A 17,640-nucleotide genomic window follows, 5' to 3' on the forward strand; every position below is an offset into this window, starting at 1 on the left:
CAAATCACATAATAGGGAGAGGGATCCAGAATATCCTATATAGCAAACCTGCATGTGTCTGCCAATGGATGCAAATGCCACCCTGGCAATGGTCTGGCCTATGATGTGTTTCTTGTTGCATGGCCCATGCAAGGATTAGCATCAGTCTGATGATCCCTGAGGACATCTCATGCCCATGAGGTGCCTATTGCCAGAGAGAGTGTAGAATCCCCTCTCTGAGGGGCATGGGGGAATTTTGTTCTTTGGAGAGCAGCTCTGGCCTTATCCACTGTCATCATGGGGCTGTACCAGGTGACTTTGTTACTATTACCCCAAGTGCTAAAAGACTTTCTGAAGAGCTGATCTTCCATTTTTTGTATGTTTGGCCTGCATAGATATTTGAAGGAAACAGTGAAAAAGAGATCCCAGTTCTCAATATGTTGCCGGAGCCACTGGTTGCTCGTTATATCCGTATAAACCCACGGTCCTGGTTCCAAGAAGGTAGCATCTGTATGAGACTGGAAATCTTAGGGTGTCCTTTGCCAGGTAAGAGTCTTTCTCAAGTGATGTTGATGTGGCTGCCTATAGCAAGACTCAGAAATTTTATTTCCTTTGGATATTTTTGCTTTTGATGCAATACCTGTAAGTACAGTTATGCAGAAAGAAAAAAAAAATCTGTCCAGATACATGATCAGTATCAAGATAAATCTTCAAATGCAATCACATAGTATCTACAAATGGTTTTATTAATAAAACAGCATTGCGTGGGTGATCTAACAAGATTTTCTGTGTTGTTTGGGCTGAAGTGCAGCACAATTAATCTTACAGAGTGTGCATGTACTGGGGAGGCAATAGGATTATGTATCAGGACAGTCACTTGCAGATGTCTTGAGTTTCTCAGGCAAGGAAAAGCATTATATTATGTAGTATGATGATTATTTATTATTATGATTTCATATAAGCCATAGGACTTACCTAAATTAATTTGAAGGCAAATAATGGAACTGAACTAGTGCTTATCTTGTTAGAGGGGAAGGAGGGGAATTGGGGATGTAAAGAATTTCTAGCCAATTTCAAGTGCTATCAAATCCAGCATGATCCTTAGTAAGTCTCAGGTAAAGGTAAATGGTCCAGTCCTTGGTAAAGATTGGAAGAAGCTTTCAAATGTTTTCTCAATTGTCCACTATTCATTCCACATCTCTCATTTTCTTTGTTTTATTTTGCTCTTTGATCTTAAATTCCTGCACCTTGGGGACAGTTCTTTGTTTGGGTTCTTTATTGCCTTTCCAGAGCCCACCATTACTGCTTTATCTGTTCCTGCTGCTTCTTAGAGATTTGCTACCTCCAATTCCACTGTCCCTGTAGGGTCTTCACATGCCAAGCAGAGGTAGCCTGATTTTCGTCTTTTAGGTGTTTAGATACGCAGGAAACAAAACCAGTCTGGGGCACAGAAGGGATAATTCTTTATCAAAGAGAAGTATGGGGCAAGTATTATCATGAAACTTAGTAGGTAGGTGTATTACTATGAAGCAGTAAAATTTAGCAGCGCTCAGACAACTGCTTTTCTGTAGGTAACAAATGCATCCTGGAGTTGAATGGCAGTGACCAGGGTGTCCTGTGTATGTGAATATTCATGTTTTCAATAGGATTCTGATTTCTTCCAACCATGGATTTAGAAAACTTCAACTTTGTGGGTTTCTTGTCCTCCATTATAGCTTTTACCCTGAAGGGGCAATTCCAGAGCTAGTATTTCCCCTTCTGTCTTGAAAGGACCAGTGGGCTGTCGGAAAGTAGTGATCTATCCCAAATTCCTGTGCTGGTTTGCAGAGGATCCACCCTATGACACAGGGCATGAGGCTCAAGGAAAAACATAGGTACTTGAAAAGGAAAGAGAAAAAAATGTTGATATTTGAAAAAGTGATTTTTATTAAGTGCAGCAGTTATTTACACTTGATTCTCATTTGCACATACACCCATACAAGGCCAAATTCTGCTTTGCAGTGTTAGCATTTGTCACCCTTCAGCTTCACAGGGCTGTATCAGTGGGTGAAACTGCTACCAAGGTAAGACCATAGCTGCACTTCCATCAGCACTCCAATGAGTGCTATTCCAGCTTGTTGCAGGTCTTGGATTAGCATAGAAATGTAATCAGTGCTTCTTCCTGGTATTCATTTATTGAGTTAATTCCCTGCGGTTGCTGATTCCATTTATCCCTGAAAGAAAATACCAGAATCATTCATTGAGAAATGCATTGGGAATTGGGTGTGTTTATTCAAAATGTAATTGGACTGAAAGAACTAATAGCTTTTGATAAGCTGCCTACCCATCCTTTTAGCTCAGAAAGAACTGATGTTCCTTTCTTCTAGCTCATTTTATCCATTGCACACAAGGCTCCTAGAGCAAACCTGGTCCTCGGCTTGCAGAGGCCTGTTTTCTTCCTGTAGGACATATGTAGTTCCCTGTAACTGGATTCCTCACCCTTTATTAGTGTCTTACTTGTTCCAAGTTAGATAACTCACTGGTGTGATAGTGCTGCTCTGATACACTGTATTGCAGTGTGACTAGAAATGAAGTCTTCTTTTCTGACGGAGTTTTCCACTATAAAACTGAGCAAGTCTCCTAAGTTCAAAGTCAGGAGGTGGAGCTCTGTCAATTCAAACACCTCTGTCCTTTCCAAAGCCCAAAGACCTATGAAAGAAGTTATGTGATGCTCAGTTTCCTTGAATACCTGCTGTGGGTTTGATTATATTTGCACTCTGTGTGTGAACATACAAGAAATCACGTTGTCGAGAGCAGCAGTTTGGATGTGGTTTAGGACTCCCATGCACAGTGTCCTGAGGAAACAACAGCGACAGGCAGATATAGGGCATAGGGAAATACCCCAAGAAAAAAGAGGGTGGAAGGAAGGAAAGTAATTTTTCAGAACTGTGAATTTCTTGTGTTTTAAACTTATAATGTTAGGGTTTCTATCTTTATTAATCCCTGAGTAAATGCTGCAATTTGCATTCAGGCTGTGCTGTAGATCAGCTTTCCATCACGTAGGCTCACAAGGGAGGGTAAGAAAGGAATACCAGATAAAGGATAAACCTCAATAAGGTATTAATATTCTAGGAAAGCTTGTTTGCATCGACAGAATGAGATGGCAATGGTTAGGACCCATTCCTGTGGTTTGTGAATATACCTCCTTCCTATGCATGGTGTACCAAGAGTTGGAAAAATCATGAGAAATTACTATTTAGATAACTGGAGCAGAGGAGTTACTGATTAGATAATCTGTATTACATAAAATGATGGTAATTTCAATCAGTGAAATATACTACTTATACATTTTTGGTCTATTGTAGGCTAGTCTTGACAAACAACCTTTTTCTAGCCTATTACAGGAGCTCTACAAAAAAAGCTGTGTTATCCAACTGTGTCAGCACTGTCTTTCAGATGGGAGAAGTGATTTGCTGTTTCACCAAGGGAAAAACATTTAGCTGATGCCAGAAAAGGAAAAAAAGGGAAGATGCCATAAAAGCCTACCTATAGCAGAGGATCAGAGGTGCCATTCCTCACTGGGGAAAAAGAAGACAAAAGCACCAGCATTTAATTCCCTCTCCATTTTCCCAAAATGTTGGTATTTACATAGGCATAGACTGATACGCACAATCTTTTGCAGTTGCCTCAGAGGGCTGGATGTACTTTCCGTGCCTCTTCTTTCTTGAACCTAAGGAAAATCAAAAAGAAACTGCATATGATCAAAAGTACCCAGAGATAGGAGAGAGAAAATTAGCTGAGCTCTTCATGCATTTATTTATACTGTAGAGTATTCAAGGCAATGGGCAATTATTTTAATGGAATAAATTTTTTATTAGATTTAATTTTTAATAATTCTTATATAGAAAGCTATCATTGGTATCATGATTATGCCATCACTTTCAACCCATGATAAAAAATGAACTCTGTAATGGAGTGAGGTGTTTTGCAGAGGATGCACCATTTGGTTTTAATTTCCTTGCTTGTCTCTTATTGCCAGGCTACCTGGTTTTCTAGTGCTCACCTTGTATAAAACGGTGACTTTCTGCAAGTATCTTTCACTATAAGTGATATTGCATAAATTCAGCTAACTGCTTGCGAGAGTAATTTGTGCTTAGAGTGACAGTCTGCACTTATGTTCTGCTTTGTCATTGCAAAGCTAAAACTTAATATTGGGCAATGTAATATTTTTTGAAGAATTTGCTGGGTAAAAATGAGACCATATTCAATCATTCTCCTGGGAAAAGCAAATGTATTCTGGTTCTCCATACTTATCAAGACGAATGTATAGCTACCCCCAGCAATGCAGTGGTTCTCATTAAAAGATTTTCTTTCATATTTTATTTGTAAAATGGAGTTTTGAGGAATCAGGATGCTTTGGGATGGAATGGACGGTATCACCTAATTCCAAAAGAATTCTAGTTATTATAAGAATCAAACTGTGGGAAATTATTAGAAAAATCAAATGTTGGCAGAAAAATTTAAGAAGCATACTGCAGGCTAAGAGTTTGGGTTTCCTCTCACCCATTATCATCATTCCTCATGCTTAACTGGAATTATTTGTTTGGTATTTGACTATACATGAACATATATAGAAAAGATTCCATGTATGGTTGAAGAATATGATTTCACTGCTGATTTAGTGTGTGATGTTAATGCTCATGACTGCCATGAAATAGATCATGTGGAAAAAAACTAAAAATCATCTGAGTTGTCTGACAGCAGATTTTTTTTCAGGATTTTTTTTCATGTGTGCTGTCTGTGGCATGTTCAGTTTTGTGAAGACAAGTCAAATTTACTTGTACTAAATGGAAATGAAAATATCAGTCATTTGCAAAATGGCACGGTGAGATTATTAGGGCAGTCTAAAGGATTTAGACTAGAGTTTTATCTAAATCACTTGGATTGACTTCAGTATCTTGTCCACTTTGAGCACCATATGAGTGCCACTTGTGAGCTTGCAAGCTTCATTGATATGACAGCATACAACTTAGTGTAGGACTTCTGTAAGAAAGAAGCACGTGAACAAATCATATGGGGAATGGGTACAGGTTTTACTTAGTAAATGAATTTTGACAATATTTTTTGTGAGTGTTAATTTCATCTTCAAGTCATTGCAAAGCCCATGTCATAACTTTCCTGTGCCAGCTCAGAGCATACTGAAAACTAAAGGAGGTAAGAAACAACCAGCACCCATTGTTGTTTTTTGAATAATAACTGGAAACCCACTGGAGGCATCAGGGCTCCTCCTCTTGAGGTGCTGTGTAGAGCTGTAATATAACAGAAAATCCATTCTATACATCCAACTGATGAGCAGTCAGTCCTCTGGTACTTTCATGGGTAGTTCCTGGAGCTCTCAGAGAGTGGTTGGGCATTTTAGAGCTTCTTAGGCACTTCTCCATACTTACAAAGAATAGAAATATGAAAGTACATTTACCTACAAACTTAGTTATCTCTAGTGTCTAGTAAAGACACATTAATGATAGAAAAAAACAGTATTCCCCTGTATAAATGGGAGTGCCACAGTTTTGCAGGATCCCTTCTCCTGAGAAGTAAAAGAGACTGAATTAGTCCTGTGAATAAATGAATGCATTTCCCTTCTAATTCTTCCATGGTTTGAGTTTCTTAATCTCTTATTCTCTGTCTTATTAAAGAAAATAATTTTTGCCAAAGTGGACCTAACCATCTGTGCACAAGACTCTACATTTTAGCTTTTAATTTTTCTGCTGCAGCAGGAATACAGTGCTCCAAGCAGACTGACAGTAGAGCCTGGCAGAAATAGGAGTGTTAATTCTCTAGGGAGCTGTCAAATTGTGCACTGTTTTTGAGGAAGGACCAAAGTTACAATCATTCTCACTGTATGATTTTTATACTTATTTTCCACCAATTCTACAGAGTTCACAGTCATTCCCATGATATTAACGTTTGATGTATGGAAAAAGTGCCAGACTTTGAAAGGAATGGGATTAAAGTATTAGGAAAAAAATATCGGCTGCTGTGTATTTTGGCTCATGGTGATAAGGAAAAGCCTTCAATATCCTGGCAGTTTTATGATGTTTATTTTTATATTGTTACAAGAGAGATTTTTACAGTGGTGAAGATATTCTGTGTGGCATTAAACACATTGCCTCCAGAAGGGGAGGGGTTTCGTGATTTACATTTCTCAATCATCAATATATTAATGAATAATCTCTATGAATTAATATGGGTTGACCCTTTAAGCATTTGGCATTCCAGAATCATCTGCAGCATTAGTGCAGCATTATGGCTGTCAGTGGGCTTGCATCAATTTAGCCTGCAATTAGATTTGAAAGAACACCTGAAAATGCAGTTGAATTATGTGAAACTTAACCCTCTGGGTTCTTTGAAACTTTCTTTTAATAAGCAAAGAAATCTTATTTCCTCACCTGATTAGGCTCTAATTTAAATCCATTTCCTGGTGGTCTTGTTACAGAATAAGTTTTCACTGGGAAGGAGAGTCTGCATTGAACAAGCAGATTTTGTTGAGGCAAGGTGGGGTTTTGACATTTTTCAGTCATGTTTTGGAGTAAAGTTCAACCTTCCATCATTTTTGCTGTAGTTTAGAGGATGAACTGGAGACAAGCATGTGAATGAAGAGTAAATAAGTGGTAGAGAACATGAGTGATGTTACAGTGAAGCTTAATGGAACTTTCATGTTTCATTTCATAAATAACTTAAATAGTTCAAATTTTGCTTTTTTTTCCACATAAGAAAAAAAAAACAGAAAAAAAACAACAAAACCCAAACACTTTTATAATTCCATGCAAAGAAGAAATTTGAGCATTTAGAGGTTTAATGTCAAATACGAAGCTTCAAAATGTTGTTATAAGGTATTTTTAAGTTTTCCGTAAATTCATTGTGTTGTTAGAGGATAATATCTGTGTACTCTTCCTACTAAACATTACGCTTATTGTCCCCAAAACCAATCACAACTGATGGGTGATGCCGTTTAGAAAATAGCCAGCCAAACCTTTCTTCTTCTCTAGAGATAACGTCTTTTGATTGTGTCGCAATAAGGCAGGATCATATGTAGGCTTTCATATTTGGCTTTTTTTCCAACAATCTTAAATAAAGATTGTTTTCTGCAAAGAGAAAATTTTTCCTAACAGCCTGACAGCCACTGATTTCACAGACTCAAAATTCCAGACATCCCAGATACAGCAAATTAAGGAATGTGTCCAGTGTTTTCCAAATAGACTTGTTTTTTTCTAAAACCAAATCACAGTAGATTAGACTAAGGAGCACATATACAAAAATGAGCCCTGAGCAGTCTTGGCCTGGTTTGTTTTGTTTTCCAGGTGAAAGGCTTGGAAAGGCAAGGAAACAAATGTTTTTGTTCTATCCACATGTTCTCCTTTGATACTTCAAGCGCACAAATTATAACTTGTATCCACAAATTAATGAATATGCTAATTTTAAAGTAACAAAGAGATCCAACAACTGCAAAGAAATGTTTAGGAAAGTAATCAGGAATGATTAATATTCACAGTAGAGCCTTTCAGTACTTTGCAAGCAGAGCATAGACTCTGAAAATACTCATCCAGAAAGCTAAAAGATAATTCCTTCTAATAGCAAATAAATCAAGTAGACAAAAAACATTTACTGGGGCTTTTTCTTGAGTTGTGATTTCCACCCCCCACCCCTTATCTTGTGTCTAACTCATTTTGCAGTGTCTTTTGCTCTCCTCTATAGCTGAAGGATGCCCTACTGTTTTTCTCTTGACATTAAGATTTTTGTGCAGACTAGTTCTCTAGCAAGCTGATTCCTGCTGTCTCCTTCCTTCTGTTTGAATCTATGTGAGATGACTTGTGCAGTAATTAGAAATATTTCAAATTTGTTGGGTTTTTGAGTTTTGCCTTTGAAAGATGTTTTAAATACATATAGGCACTTGGAATTCAGATTTCCACATTCTTTGAATGCGCTATGATGGCTAAGCATCTTTAAATCTGACATTCATAAGCGCATGAAAATCTGTTTATTTCTTTCCTCAGACCCAAATAATTATTACCACAGGAGAAACGAAATGACAACCACAGATAACCTGGACTTCAAGCATCACAACTACAAGGAAATGAGGCAGGTAGGCAAAGAAGCCGGAGTGTGATCTCTTAGATGGAGTGTGGATGGGTGCAGGTTTTTGACGTTGTGGAATCTGAATTCTACACTGTTAAATATATTACTAAATAGTGTCTGAAATCAGACTAAAAAAATCTTTTCCCTTAATTTAATCTGTTAAAAGAAGTAATTTATTAAAATCCCAAAGTCTTAATTTGTACATCATTTAACCTAAAACATGACTACATGGCAGGGGAAGTATTTACATATCCTGTGCCATCATTTTTCTTCCATCTGTATTGGAGTGGTGAATGTTAGTGGTTACTCCTTTCTTAGTCTTAGTCATCAGAATTCTTCTGCATTTCAGTGGGTTTAGAAAATCAGAATGAACCATACAGTGTCCAATTCTGTTTTCACAGTTGTGAAAATTTATGCAAACACGCACAAAAAAAAAAAAACACTACGAAAAAAATCGTGCTTCATATCACCACAGGCATAAGTGTGGGTTGTCCTAAAGAAATATTTCTGCCCACTTTGTCTTCGAATGTAAAGTTAACATGTTTGGACTTGAAGTGTGTGAATCATTTGCTGTGTGCTGAATTTTCAGTGTATTTATACTGCATGAATCACCATTCATCTTTATTGAGCAATTGTGTACTGAGTCACACAATTATTTCGGTAGAGATTTCATGGCTTATATTTCTTAGCACAAAGACTAAACAAATAGACACTCAATTGGCATAATTACTGTCAAGAACAATAAAATAAAGTGTATTTTTACATTCCTGTTGCAGAAAGACAGGTTAGTCAGGTTAGAAATACCTTCAGGAAAAAGTGGAATGTTTTTCCACTTTTCATAAAAGTAGAAAATTTGCCACTATGGCTGAGAGCTTGTCAGTTGTGAACTGGCTTTGACTGTGCTTTCCCAATTGCTGGCTCTCTTTTTGTCAAAATAATGGATTTATTTAGAGCTTATTGGATTCTACTTCAGTTCTGCTGCTGGTAGGTGGGATACTGTGGGTTGGGTTGCAACAAGTCTTGTATTCCAAAAACTATTTTTGGAACTTCATAGTTTCTGCCCTGAGAGGAAAATGGAAAAATGACTGTTGATATCTAGAGTCAACTTGATTAGTGTGTGTGCATTATTGTCAGTTTTATTAGCTACTTCACTACCAACCAACATAGAAAACCCCTGTTCTTTGAAGTTATTTGTCATGAACAGTAAAGGAAAAAGAGAGGATGTTCCCTGGGCTGTGTTTTGGAAGCATGTATTACATAGTAACATGTCATGTCTTTATGAGAGGGAGACATTTCATCAGTGCCAGATTATTTTAATAGAACTCACTGTTTAGGAAGATGGAATTTATAATAAGAGTACATCTAGTACATATAAGAGCAAGTAGTGATAGGACAAGGGGAATGGTTTAACCTTGTCTCTCTTGAGGGGAGATTGAGATGAGCTCTTAGGCAGAAGCTCTTCCCTGTGAGGGTGCTGAGGCGCTGGCACAGGGTGCCCAGAGAAGCTGTGGCTGCCCCATCCCTGGCAGTGTTCAAGGCCAGGTTGGACACAGGGGCTTGGATCAACCTTCCTGGGTTGGAACTGGATGAGCTATATAGGAAGCTGTTAAAATGGTTGATAAAGAACCCCAGAAATAGTTTGAGATGGATATTTGAGTACAACCTTGTCTTTGAACAACAAACCCAGATCATATGTTTTTTAGGAAATGGGATTGTTAATTTTTAAATACATACTAGGTGTGACTTTTACCTTTGGACAAGCCACTCCAAGCACCCCTGAAGTCTTGTGTTACTTTTCATGGTCACCTGTGATTATGGACTCAAGGTAATCATAATACACAACATCAAAGACCAGTGTGTGTGTTAACGATTGAACAGGTTTAAGTGTGAAAGAAACAAATGTAGAACATCCTAGCCTGCATGCAATGCCGGGTTGACAGTCGTCTCTATCTGATAGTCTCCAAGCTCAAGAAGGAGGTACTTTTTGTTTTGGCTGGCAGCAGAACGAGAAATACAGAGATCTTGGTAGAGCCAGGTTAACACTTGGATGTGATCTTAAGGGTCTTTTCCAACCTAAATGATGCTATGATCTCCAGAGGGCATAAAGAATAGCCCTAACCTGAAAGGCATTGACTGAGAGTCCTTTTACATCCTCTAAGTGTAGATGGCACTTAGACCTACATTTAATACACCTCTTCTGCAAAATAAAGGAATTGGGCCTTCAGAAACCAGTGTTCCAGGCTTTTTCAACAGCTGCATACAGTCTTTTTCTAGGGTCCAAATAAGGCAAATAATTGTTAGTGACAAACAAATAACTGTCAAATAAGAACTGTTAGTGATCGTAATTGTGAAAGTGTTTTACAGTCCTGCTGGTTGTTAATAAAGCCCCGAGTGACTGTTATCATCAATTGTCTTTGACAGTTTGTAGAAGCACAAAGAAAACACTGACATTTCAGGTGACCTATTGTGCTGGCTGTAGGAAAACCAGAGATGAAATATGTTCATTTTCAGTACTGTATTTACATATAAACATTCAACTACATTACTATATCCATACTGTTATCAAAAGAGCCACAGTCAAGTCTACTACAGAGGCCCTGATTCAGGAAAGATTCTTTGTTTGACTCAGAAGTAATCACATGGTTGCAATTAAAGAGGTGATGGGGAGTTTACTGAGGCCAATAGAAATATTTCCAGTAACTAATATCATATGAACTTGGTTCTAGGCGTTTTTCTTGCTTATAATGAACTTTTAACATACTTTGCTTTCCTAAATTGATGCTCTTGGTGTCCTCTGCACGCTGAAGTGACAGGCATGTTAGGAAAGCTTTTGATCTGCAGCTTTATTTCAGAGACATCTCTGACATGACAGGCTCAAGCTCATCTTCCTTATTTCGTATCCTGGGGAGCTGCATGGATGCAGCAATACATCAGCAAGGACGAGTTTCCAGCAGCTTGAAGAGATTGTATCGAGAGGAATTAATAAACATATGTCTAAGACAAAAACATTATTTATACGTTACAGAAAGCCATTTTTAGCTTCCTACAATAGACCTTCTTTTAATGCAGTATCTGTACTCATTGGCAGAGTGAAAAAATAATATTTATCTCTATTGGAGAAAAACATAGTATTTGATCCAATAATAATCTTTTTCATCTAGTTGCCAGAAGGACATAAGCTAATAATCCCCATGCAGCAGACCTTGGCTAAGTTTTGGTCTGTGATACTTTAGAAAGAGCTCCATAGCTCCATATCCATCGGTAGTATTTTTGGTTCATTAAGAGCAGGTTGACCCCAAAGTTTTAAGGCAGTATGTCTTGGAAAGTTAGTAAATAACTCATATCAAACACTAGAAAATGTGAGTGGCCTCCGGCTTCAGCTTTGTGTTTCAGCTGGAACAAATGATGAAATACCCACTTCTGCATGCCCAGAACGCTAAGACGAGTTCCATAGAAACAGATGGGTATTCCATCATACCAGCACACTGATGATGATGACAGTGATGAAAAAAAAAACAGATATGAAACTAGACAATACACTGAAGGAGCAGAACTGACTGTATTTTTTAAACAAGTGCTGAGTTTAGATTTGCAAAAGAAATTGTTTTTCACATGTATAAACCCAACATGTGAGATGAACAAACATACAGGAATAGCATCTTTTCAGTCTCTTTGCAACATGATTATAAATAGAAGTGAAGCCTTTTATGAGAGGAATTTTAATGATCTTCCCAGTGTGAATTGTGCTTCCGCTTAGATTTCCTAAATGTTGGCATGGGAATCAGACACATCCAATAATTGCATTTCTTTAAAATCATGGGCCCTGTGATCATCCAATATTGTTTCTAAATGAGCACTATGTGAGCAAAGAGTTTTGTTGTGCTACAGTATTTCTTCATTAATGTATGCTCCCTTGTTTATGAAAAGATTGTCTAATTAATAGTCCCTAGGGTTCCAATTTACAGTAAAGTCCTTATTTCATTAATGCCTTCCAATGAATAAAAATGGAGACAAATTCTCATCATTTACAGCTATTCACAATAACTTCTTATTATTAACACAGATATTTCTAGTCTTGTTTGTAAATTTTAACATTTACCTGAAAAGCCACAGTAAAGTTATGTGACAGTTTAGACTCCAGGTATCCTTACCTGGATGACATCTGTATTAGCTTGTTGGTTTAGGCAGAACTACCCTTAACCATGACCTCCCAAGTGCGCTTCAGTAGTGTCCTGGGTTCAGTAAGCACTAAGGCAATTTGATTCTATTTTGACTATGTCATGCAGTATCTGCAGAAAAAGTGAATAGAATAGATTTTGATGGGATGAATGCCTTCAGACAGGCTGTTGGCATTTCCATTATTACTTCTGGGTTTTTTTTCTGAAACATCATAAGCAAATTCTGAGGAATCTGTTATTTACTGAAGGAGTACATCCTTCTGTTTATGGAGTCATTCGGATTTTATCTGTTTCATTATTTTACCCATGTCAATGCTGCCTTAGTTAACAATTTTCCCACGTGAGATTTCATGTTGTAATAGAAGAAGGGTGGGCTTGGTTTCGACGTCAGTGGAGGTGGGTGTAATAAGAATTTACTGGGAAATACAGGTTTAAAATGATGTCCTTCTCTCTTCATTTGTTTTGAATTAAATCACTGCTGCTAGGGGAAAAGGAGAGAGAAACCTCCTTCACTGGGTAGTGTCTGTGGCAACCTGCAATCCTCATGCAACACCATGCCACTAAACGCTATGGGGCATCTCAAATCCCTTAACTGTATGCCCACAGAGAGCAAAGAAAGGAATGTTAAAACAGCTAATTATCCTCCTCTGCATAATGTTTTTGAAGTGTGATTTACTACTTCTTGATGGTAAAGTAGTATGTTTTCACTGGTTTTATTCCTACTGGACTTCCCTCTCACATCCTGAATTTTGTGAGAATATTACAAATACATCTGATAAGAAATAACTTGAGCATCACCTGTGCTGTGGTGTTTCAGCAGACAGGATTCAGCTTGCTCTGGCTGAAAAAGCATTATGGTGTGTTGTAGCAGAGCCATAAATTCATTAAATAAATATAAGGCTTTTGCAACTAAGAAAAAAATCAGAAAAGAAAATGAAGAGTTTTTTTTCCACAACCAATATGGAGTGAAACAATTAATGGCAGATCTATTTTGATTCGGTGTTGTCTAACTATATGTCTTTTTTTTTTTTGTTGGCAGTTGATGAAAACTGTGAATAAAATGTGCCCAAATATCACACGGATTTATAACATTGGAAAAAGCAACCAAGGACTGAAGCTGTATGCTGTCGAGATTTCTGACAACCCAGGAGAACACGAAGTTGGTTAGGATTTAGTCTAACTAAATCTGTTGAAGGGTGTTAGGATTTGGCTTTTTTTTTTTCTCTCCTCATTCTCTGTATCTGCAGTAATTATCACTGATGGGATTATATTCATGGCAGCAAAGATTTCAAATGTGTGTGGGAGGAACTTCAGCGCTGTATTTCTAAATTGGGAAGAGGAGGGTGAGCACAAATAGAAAGCATTTTGAATGTGGGATCAAATTCTTTAATGATAATAAGATTTATTCTTTACAATAACAAAATAAAAGTGAGCTTTAGTACTGGAGAATGGATTTTAGTTGTGGGGGTTTATGCAGCTTTGGATAGAAATTTACCTTTTTTATATGGGGTAAATGCATTGCAAAAAAGGACAAGTCAAATCTCCCAAATCATCTTTCACTGGTCAGTGTTGGGGTACAATTTTCTACAGTGATATAATTCTTCAGAATAGGAACTCATTTGGTCTTTTGTCCTGCTGTCAAGAAAAATAAGGATCTCACTACAATTGAGCCTGAGGCATCTGGAATAAAGATGTCTTGTGCTTTGCCATGTCCATAAGTACCTGGATATGTGTTTGTCCTACGCAAGGAAGGAGCTGGTGTTAGACTGCAGCCTGTGAATCTCAGATGTTAACACCAGAATAAGTAATCTAGTTTGCCTTGTCCACTTCATTTGAGAGTCCTGCAGAAAACATGCAAGGAGTGTCTCATGGGTCCAGACAAACTGGGAGGGTGAATCCAGCCACAAGCTATAGCTTGGGCAGTTGTTGATGTTTGGGTGTGTTATTCATACAAAGGACAGCTAAAATATAGGGTTTTTATCTTAACAGCTGGTATTAGTCCTAATCACATCTGAATTATTTTGTAGTTGAGTGCAAGTATTGTTGCATTATTAGTGAAGGAAAAGGGATGTGTGAAGTTAGAGATCAATTATGTGCAGTTACTGGCTGTTATCTTTTAAGAGTCTTGACCTCTGTCCCAAAGAGCTACTGGCAGTGTAATATTCGTGCTATTTTTAGACTATCAAAACATTTAAAATCTACCTGTAAAATGGAGAAACTGTGAATGTAATTAAGAATGGAAAGTGGTCTTTGAAGGGTTTACAAATTGGCCGTAGGTATCACTGATATATAAGTCTTCTTCTAAAACGGCAACAAATAATCACTTGTTTCTGCAAAGTTATATGGTCATCTATCATTTCTTCAGTTAATACATTTCTCCAGTTCTCTGTCAGTGAAATGTTGCTGATTGACATCAATGAAGTCTGGTTAGATGCTTGATTTCCTGCTTTGTCTACACTTCTCCATGTGTTTTCAACAGGTGAACCAGAATTCCGGTACATTGCAGGAGCTCATGGGAATGAAGTGCTTGGACGTGAGCTAATCCTTTTGCTAATGCAGTTTATGTGCCAGGAGTACCTGGCTGGGAACCCACGCATTGTACATCTAATTGAGGATACCAGAATCCACCTCCTGCCCTCAGTCAATCCAGATGGATACGACAAGGCATATAAAGCGGTAATATGATTATTTGATGAATGAAATGTGCTCCTGTTGTCATTGTTTTCTTTTTCAAAGATCATATTTTAGAAGCAAACAAAATTAAGAAGTGATTAAACACATCAAACATAAACCACTGAAACAGGAAAAAGAAAGCTGTGTACATTGGGTAACAAGGTGTATATGGAAAGGATGGTCACAATGAATGCCAGGACAAACCATACTGAGGTGTATAGATCAATGGGAACACTTATGGAAAATGGAAAATTCATGCAGTCTGTTTCTCATGAGAAACCAAGCTAAGCACATGAAAATTTGCATTCCTCCACAGCTGAAACTTAATAGTGTGTTTAAGGAGAGCACAATGTGTTGGGCATCATAATAATTCAGTCTGGAAGGAGACAGGCACCAGGAGGAAAAGTTGCAGGGGCTGGTCAAATGCACTGGAAAATCTCCCAAGGCAGTCTGTAGAAGACTGGAATACAGAAGTCCCACTCACAACCATGGAAGGGAATATATGCTATCTCCATTGCCACCCAGTGGAAAATCAGTCTGAAATAAAAACCACAACATTTAGGCTAACCCCAAGTAATTTGTCATGGGTTTTGTTTCACTTTATACAAGGTTTCATACAAAATCAAAATAAGTCAATTACTCATTTCAGTTAACTAATTAATCCTTCCATTTCTCTGTATAGGATTTTCTCTGAAACATCCCCAAACACTTTGCTGAGAGCTCACATGTTTTTGTATTCTTAAATGAATTTTTACATTGTTTTCCCCTTGTTCCTTTCTTTTATCTAAGGGTTCAGAATTAGGGGGCTGGTCTTTAGGACGATGGACTCAGGACGGCATTGATATCAACAATAATTTCCCTGATTTAAACTCTTTGCTCTGGGAGTCAGAGGATCAGAAGAAGAGTAAAAGAAAAGTTCCAAACCATCACATCCCAATCCCTGACTGGTACCTGTCTGAAAATGCCACCGTGAGTAAGGCCAGAGAGAGGGAGCACAAAGGCTGGGGCATGTTGAAAGATTGAGCTTTATGTTTCTCAGTAAATCAATAACTTGCAGGTGAAGCGACATACATGATCTAAACTACTTGCCTAGGCTTCCTCATTAGTCAATGGAAACAAAAGTGCACCATGAAAGTACTATTCACCCCCATATTTTACAGGCAGTTAGAATGGGAAGGAAACTGCTTCCTGGAGGATTTTCTTTTCCCCCTGGTGTTGTGAGAACCTGGACGACTCAAGGCTGTGAACCAGGCTTCTCCTTAGTTTTGCAGCATAGTTGAGCTCTTTGCAAACTCAGTAGCCATAAAGAAGTCTCTTGGGGGTTTCTTATTTGTTCTTATTTGAAATGTATTCTTGTCTGAAATAACACAGTAACTGCTGAGGCATACACAAAACCAATGCAGTGGCTTAGGCTAAAGTCATTTATTGAATTGTAATGCTAAAAATTTAACTCATTTTTGCATGGCCTTTTAAACATAATGGCAACTATTTATAGTGGCTGAAATTCCCCGAGCTTGAGGGGAGCTATTGCGGTTCTGTGGGCTTTAGAAATATTTCTGGTTTAAAAATCCCTTACTTTGAAAACTGATTTCAGCTGAGAGCAGGGTGGAGAAGTGCCAGGATCTGATCACTGTTGGTTGCTGCTCTTGACCTTACTCTACATAAGTGTTCCTGCTGCATAAATTACCAATATTAAGGCTTTGATAGCTGTTATATCAGAGATTTCCAAGGCATGGCTGGCATGCACCATAATTTTAGGAAGCCTTTCTCCTTGGACACGTCTCTTGTACTGACTGCTCACTCTAAGCTAAGGAACTTACAGCAGGTCTCCTGCATCTGGTCTACCTTTGATAGGAGATTATCCAATATCAGAGCTTGAATCAAAGCTGCTGTTTCTTTTCCTCCCAGGTGGCAGTGGAGACAAGGGCAATAATAGCATGGATGGAAAAAATTCCTTTTGTGCTGGGTGGCAATTTGCAGGGAGGGGAGCTTGTGGTGGCATACCCCTATGACATGGTGAGATCCATGTGGAAAACCCAGGATTACACACCTACCCCAGATGACCATGTCTTTCGTTGGCTTGCATATTCCTATGCTTCCACACATCGGCTGATGACAGATGCGAGGAGGAGAGCGTGTCACACAGAGGATTTCCAAAAGGAAGATGGCACTGTTAATGGAGCATCCTGGCATACCGTGGCTGGAAGTAAGCGCCTATAGAAACAGCAATTAGCATTACCTTGCTAAATAGGATAATGCCATCACTGCCTGGTGTATGTTGCAGAGGCAATGGTGGTAAAATGTGTCCTAAGAGGAATATTGCCCTAACTGAAAGTCTGTTTATTTCATCAAGTATCAGTATTGAAGGAAACTGTGTCACTGATACCTGGCAACCAATTTCATTTACAGCTGAGGTTTCCAAATGAGCACGTGCAATACATTAGTTTTACAGATTTTGTACATTCAAGGGGGTTTGCTAGGAGAAAACCAACCCACCCCAAACCCACCAGTGGGGGAAACCTGTCAGCATTTGCCATCTCAGGAGATGCCAACAGAAAACTGCTGCTGGACACGAAAGGTGTAACCAGTGTCAGAGCAATAGCATTGACTCCACTGAGACATTCCAGTGGTCCTCAGATGAGAAAATGATGATTTCAGCCTCCTGCTTGCTGAACTCAGCCACAGATTCAACCCGAAT

General features: G+C 38.3%; 1 protein-coding gene across 2 annotated transcripts in view; it reads left to right on the plus strand.

Annotated features, from left to right (window-relative positions):
* The window catches only part of CPXM2 (carboxypeptidase X, M14 family member 2), a 77,613-nt gene that overhangs the window by 49,038 nt on the left and 10,935 nt on the right, over positions 1–17,640 (plus strand). For both annotated transcript variants that reach the window (XM_057417345.1, XM_057417346.1), the window contains 6 exons: positions 375–525; positions 8,010–8,098; positions 13,309–13,432; positions 14,749–14,945; positions 15,732–15,911; positions 16,851–17,148. In XM_057417345.1, coding sequence (XP_057273328.1) covers positions 375–525; positions 8,010–8,098; positions 13,309–13,432; positions 14,749–14,945; positions 15,732–15,911; positions 16,851–17,148 — 1,039 coding nt within the window. The remainder of the gene's footprint in view (positions 1–374; positions 526–8,009; positions 8,099–13,308; positions 13,433–14,748; positions 14,946–15,731; positions 15,912–16,850; positions 17,149–17,640) is intronic.

This window comes from Pezoporus wallicus, unplaced genomic scaffold (genome assembly GCF_028554395.1).
Source record: "Pezoporus wallicus isolate ANWC-B61680 ecotype Strahan unplaced genomic scaffold, APGP_CSIRO_Pwel_v1 contig_8188, whole genome shotgun sequence".
NCBI lineage: Eukaryota > Metazoa > Chordata > Aves > Psittaciformes > Psittacidae > Pezoporus > Pezoporus wallicus.